Raw genomic sequence first — 6359 nt, forward strand, 5'->3', positions numbered from 1 at the left:
ACGGAATTCTTTGAGAACCAACTAAGGAATATACATGCAAAATTTCATCAACTTCCACCAAACCATTTCAGGTGAGATGTGTAAGTAAAAATGTTGATACGGGACGAGGTACAAAATTCAGATTAGATAAAAAAGAAACTCTTCGTTGGTACATGAAAAGGTCAAACAATAACGTAAGTATAACACAGACAACGTTCGCAAATCTTGACACAGGCACAATTAAATATATATATATATATATATATATATATAGTAGAGAGAATTTATACGAATTAAAGCACCACCACAATATACCAGACCAATTACGGCACAGCGCCTAGCAGTACAAACGAACTGGATCTCGAGGATACATTGAATATATAGAGATAGTTTGCATTAAGGGATATAATTATATTCAAAACAGTTGACTTTCCCATACGTGAGATCCGCTAGGATACAAGTTCGCATTATAAATTATTATATAGTAGAGAGAATTTATACGAACTAAATCACCACCACAATATACCAAACCAATTACGGCAAAGCGCCTAGCAGTACAAACGAACTCGCACATGCCACAGCAAGTCCACTAACCCAATAAGATTAGTTTCGGTGCTGCTTTATATACGAGCCCGAATTGTACTACACATTCGTACTGGTTCAATATTTGCATATATATACTCAAATCTCTGTTTTCATGTCTCACTAATCATTAGTGACATTTTAGTCTTTTTAACTGGTTGGGACCAGAGAAGCTAAATTTTCTCTCTCTGAAAGTTAACTGGATCTCGAGGATACATTGAATATATATATGAGCCGTGCCATGAGAAAACCATCATAGTGGGTTTGCGACCGCGCAGTCTGGTCAGGATCCATGCTGTTCGCTTTTTAAGCCTATTGGAATTGGAGATACCATTAGCGAACAGCATGGATCCTGACCAGACTGCGCGGATGCGCAGGCTGGTCTGGATCCATGCTGGTCGCAAACCCACTATGTTGGTTTTCTCATGGCACGGCTCATATATACACACCGTACCTGAATTTCAAAGGACTTTATCCATAGTTTAAATTGTACTATTTCCAAGCTGTCTATTCTGTAAAAACTGTGTCAATTTCTGTTCTCAGACAATAGAAATAATACTTAAAACAAATAAGAATACATTTTTGTCGTAGTTCAACATGTAAGAAGAACGTCAATTAATCAATGTCAGTGTTTAAAACTATATACATGAAATGGTTTTTATGCATATGATAGGCGTTTAAAATATTCCTGTATTAGATAAGAATAAAAATCAGCTATTTCGAAACGTCCTCATCATTAAGCAATACATACTTGTAATAAGTAATAAGATTTGAAGCTTCAAGTATTGAAAATAAAAAAGAAATCATGAAGATATTACAAATAAAGGCATTACAGACCTCATTTGTGACATCATGCATGTCGTCGCGTTTAAAAGTTTTTAATGACGATATATTCGTTCATTCGCGGAATAATATTAAGTTCCTAAATTCGCGCAATATTTCCGCGTAAGAAGTCGCGCATATTTCTTGAAAAAAATATAATAACCTACAAATAATCTTCAAAAAAGGTACATAATAATCACTTAATATCTGTAACATCTTTCGATTGCAGGCAAGGGCGAGTTCCAAATGCCCACTTTTGAATATCTTTTATAGTGTTTCTATATTTGTTCATGAAATTCATTCTTTCACATATATTACACATTGCTCTTTGATAGACCTTCAAATACCCTGGAGAATAGTACTGACTCTTTTTCTGTAGAAGATCAGCATATTCATCTATACTAAGGTTCTTTAAGAAGTTTCCAAGATCCTTGACAGTCTTAAAGTCATCTGTTGCTATGTGTGTTCCTACAGGAAAAAGTTGCTTTGCTTCTCCAGGGCTACCACCACGTGTCAACATAATTAAATCATAATTGAAGTTTTCGTAAAACTTTTCTGTGAAATATTGATGGCACAAAGCATTCTCAAATGCTAGATAAAATCAGAAAGTTGTATTTAGAAGCTGAAAACAGTTTTCGTCATGTTTATAGCGCGCTCCACAGGTCCACTTTTCACCGCAATGTCCCAAAACCTCTATATCAACATACTTCCGTAAAATGTTAACGTATTCTTGTCGTTTCGAATGCGTATGGCAGTGTGATGCTATCATTAATAGTGTTCTATTTTTATTTTTAGCAATGGATTTAAAGTCCTTTCTCATCTCACGCTTGTGTTTTAGTATTTCTCCATAAGGCAGAAATATGTCTGTGTTATCCTTGTTGTAGGTCATTGTCCAGTTAAATAAGTATTCTTTATTTCTATACCACCAATTACCATTTGCGCCGTATGAAAAAGGAGATTCATTAGCGGCAAAAATCCAAACTTGACCATCTGCACGAGTAAAATCAAGTTTTCTCGGCATGTTTTGACCATCAAATATAACTGCTTGGCTATTATTTGCTTCTAGTTTGTTAAAGGTCATATTGCAATTACGGTACTCGCATTTGGCAAATCCACAATACATGACGTCTTTGCGATAAAGTCGTATAAAAGCAGGGGGATTATACCAGAGAATTTGAAACGTTCGATTGCTTGAAGATGTGTTTTCAGTGATGTGAAACTTCTGTTCGTTTAAAGTTGTGTTTCCCATCATCTTCACTTCCATCTAAAATTCAGACATAATAGTATGGTTTAACAAGTTGCAAAAAAGTTTTTAATTATAATGCAATCATAGTTTTTATAACTTTGAATTGTTCAAAATGTTTTAAAAATATTAAAAACTATCTCAAACTCGTAGCTATGGTTCTTTAGACGCGTTTGTGTGTTTACATCACTTAATGTTAAAACTGATAATAGGTTGGCAAAATATACTGTCTTTTACATTTTAATTTTAAATGTCGAAGAAGAGTCTCTTTTATGTCATACAGAAACACTCTGTACTAGCTCGTGTTATGTGTAGGATTGTTCAATTATAATGTTTCAGTTCAGATCACCATTTAAGTTGTAATTTTTCATTTTATATATACATGAAATGTGAATATTACCGCAAATTTTGCCTAAACCTATCATTTTGAATTTCGCGACATGGGAAAAAGTGTACCGAGCAGCTTTATGAGGTAAGATATATTTGTTAGTTATTTACAAGGAAATATAAGATTTCATTTAAAAGCAAAATATGGTCTGGTCTGATGTGCTATGCTTTTTACCTCACTCATATTTATAGATTCTGGCTGTAGATCATTGTTTTCCAATTTTAAATTATTGTGAAAAATATATCTTTATTAGTTTTCTCAAAGGAGTTTTCTAAACCACTGATTTTTGAAACTGGATATTTACGGATAAAAAAGCACAGAATATGTGTTACAACAACACTTACATAATTTCCGGGCTACTTATTGTTTTGCTAACTTCTACGGCAAACTCATACTGCATCTTAAAGCTTCGATATCTCCTATATTTTTCATTTAATAGGAAGTAGCTACTTCAAGACCTTCATAAAACTAACGATCCGTACCAAATATGTTCCACTTAACTGTAGACAAAATTAAAATTGAGTAATACGCAATACAGAACCGCATCCAACCATAAAAATTGCATTCTTTAAAGCACCCATATTCTGATGTACAGGAATGTAAACACTGCTTACCTGTATTGATCTGAATGTGTATGATTGTCTATACATTAGTAAAAAGACGCCAATGGACACACACAACAAACCCTGAATTTAGAAAGATACAGAGTTAAGTCATTATCTATACCTAAGCAGAGCATTTTAATGTTAACTTCTTTTAATATACCACTAGGTTACAGTCGAATCTGCCTGTAAAAACAACACTTACATGTAAAGAAAGGCTTTTGTAATGAGTGGTCTCTTGGCAATGTGCGTCATGTAGGATACGGCGCCCTCTTAAATTATGAATAATTGTAGAAACATTTGTTCTACAACAGACTTTAGTGCAGGTGTGACTGTATTTCATCAAAACATAATATTCTTATATAATAATAAATTGTATTTGTTAAAATACGCATCGTCTTAAATGGCGTACCATTAATGTGCGATGACGTCAATGTTTTGACTGCGTCAAGAAAGGGCTACTTTATTTCTGCTGCTAAATTGATGCACTAAACACGATTATACGTTGGCAGAATCATTCGCTCGGGCTACGCTTTCGTGAAACTTTCAGCGGACGTGTAACCTCTTTCCATATATTAAAAACAAGATTTTGTCCATGCATTATTTCTTAAATAATAGGGCGATTGCAATATTTAAACTCCGAAATGGTGTTTTTACTACTGACCGTTCCAAGGTGGGGTCCACCGTACTTCTGTTTACATTGTGTTTTTTTAGGTTTACTTGTATCTGTTAGGTTAATCATGTGAACTTCAGTACAAACCCTGCTCTTTGATTGATCCTGCATTAACTGAGAATTCATTATAACTTAAATAAAAAATACAATACTGAGATTAAATTCCATTAAACTTAACAAATTTTATCATATCTCGTGTTATTAGTATTTCTGTCATTGTAAGGTCGTTAACACGGAGCAATGCTCTAGTGTCCTTGCATTTTTTTTTTAAATTCAAAGGATTCAAAATATTCTTCAATGCAACATTATACTTAATTTTCAGACATAAGTACGAGTTAATAGGGAACATGTCGACACTATTTTGTCTATGTTTGAAGTTGTTCTTCGATTTTCAATTGTAGTTTATTTTATAAGAATTGCATATTCTGAGGTATTTATCAAATGTTTGAACATATGATTTGATTATCATTCATATATTTTTTCTCCAGCTGATGTATTTCTTAAATTAGAGGTGTTATTATAACTTAACATATCCAATTCTCCTATTATAATTCTACTTAAGAGCTAATAATTGTCTAACTATATTTGCAGAAATCCATCAATGCGGTTTAAATGCAATTTCATATTGTCTAACAAAAATATAAACGTGTAAATTCTAATTTAACTTTTAAAATGAAAATATAGTAGTATTACATTAGTTCAAAATTCTAAACTATGACCAGTCATATTAAAGGTTCATAATGCCATTTAAATAGTAAAACAAGTTCTGTTTTTATCTCTATTTTTCGAATTCTTTGTTTGTTGTATCAACAAAAATAAAAAAGGTGTTAAAAAGTGTAAAATGTCCCAGAACAATACAGTCACGTTAAACAACCCGTAAATCTCACTGAATTTCCGTAGAGAAAATAAAATTCAATCCCAGGAGAAATCCAGACGATTATTGCAAAAATCCTTGAAAATTACATGGGTGACCGCAATAATTAAAAAATACAATGCTTCATATCCTTTGAATCGGTTCCATTATTTCATACCAGCCCAAAGTTGTGGTCCAAACTGAGATGTTACAGACTCTAGTGTGTAAGTACAACTTCGTATTTCGGTTGCAAAGTACCTTTCTAATATGTGTGCTTTCCATAAGGAATATCGTTGAGTGAAAAACAAACATATTTATAAGTTACATGATTAGTGTCTTTAACTAGAATCAATTATAGAATTTTTATGTATTGTATGACGAAAAACGGTTCTAGATGTAAAAACTGGAATAACAGAGTTTTGCAGTCCTTTGATAAGTTAGGATGTGCTGATATAGGTAATAGTACTGATCTTCAAAGGCTTTGTTTATTGATAAAAAACATTGGAGTTTATGTTACATCTTGGAAACATTTAGTTGATAATCCCATCGGACCCAGTAGAAATGGAGGGAACAAACTGCGTACATATAAATTTTGAAGAGGATCCTTACGTTATTTTCCTTACTATCGTAAAATGTAACAAAAAATTAAAAGTACATCAAATCACGTGATAAAACAACAAAATACTAACCAGCAGGATCCTTTTAAATCCGTCCATTTTCGTGGTTAATTTTCAATCTAAGAAATGCAAAAATATATTTGTACTCCATCTGATGAAATTGTAACTTGAAATTCTGTACTTCTATGCATCAGACACAATCAAATTAAAATGCATAAACGTCACACAAAATTAAAATAGATAACACCACTCAAGTTTTGTTTTGGTTCGAAGCAAACTACCGCACTATGATAAAGCTGACTCGATTTTTACCACAGTTTAATGGATGTATTACAAAGTCATACTATTGGAAAAATGAGATTACCGATTACCCATTCCTTACCAGGTTTAAGTGTAGCGAAAGCTGACAGAAAATAACCTTTTATCTGCGTTTGGTATTCGTATTTTTACTCAAACAGTCCACAGTTCAGCATGTGAAAAAATAGTACAACTCACTATTTAAATGAAGTCCAACCAAGTCAAACCAGTGTGCTGTGGGAACAAAGTAGTGACGTCATGACGGTCTTTTACGTGTTGAGCAAGCGTTTCATGTTCATAAAT

General features: G+C 32.9%; 1 protein-coding gene across 1 annotated transcript; it reads right to left on the reverse strand.

The window, feature by feature from the left end:
* Positions 1 to 234: 234 nt before the first annotated feature.
* On the reverse strand, positions 235 to 6000 carry LOC123528065 (alpha-(1,3)-fucosyltransferase C-like). Its single transcript, XM_053522728.1, has 3 exons — positions 5832 to 6000; positions 3629 to 3700; positions 235 to 2647 (listed from the first exon to the last, which is right to left on the reverse strand). Exons 1-3 carry the CDS (start codon positions 5856 to 5858, stop codon positions 1985 to 1987), a joined length of 762 nt encoding a protein of 253 aa, XP_053378703.1. The 5' UTR covers positions 5859 to 6000; the 3' UTR covers positions 235 to 1984.
* Between the last annotated feature and the right edge of the window lie 359 nt (positions 6001 to 6359).

The sequence above is a fragment of the Mercenaria mercenaria genome, chromosome 14, assembly GCF_021730395.1.
Source record: "Mercenaria mercenaria strain notata chromosome 14, MADL_Memer_1, whole genome shotgun sequence".
NCBI classification, from domain to species: Eukaryota; Metazoa; Mollusca; class Bivalvia; order Venerida; family Veneridae; genus Mercenaria; species Mercenaria mercenaria.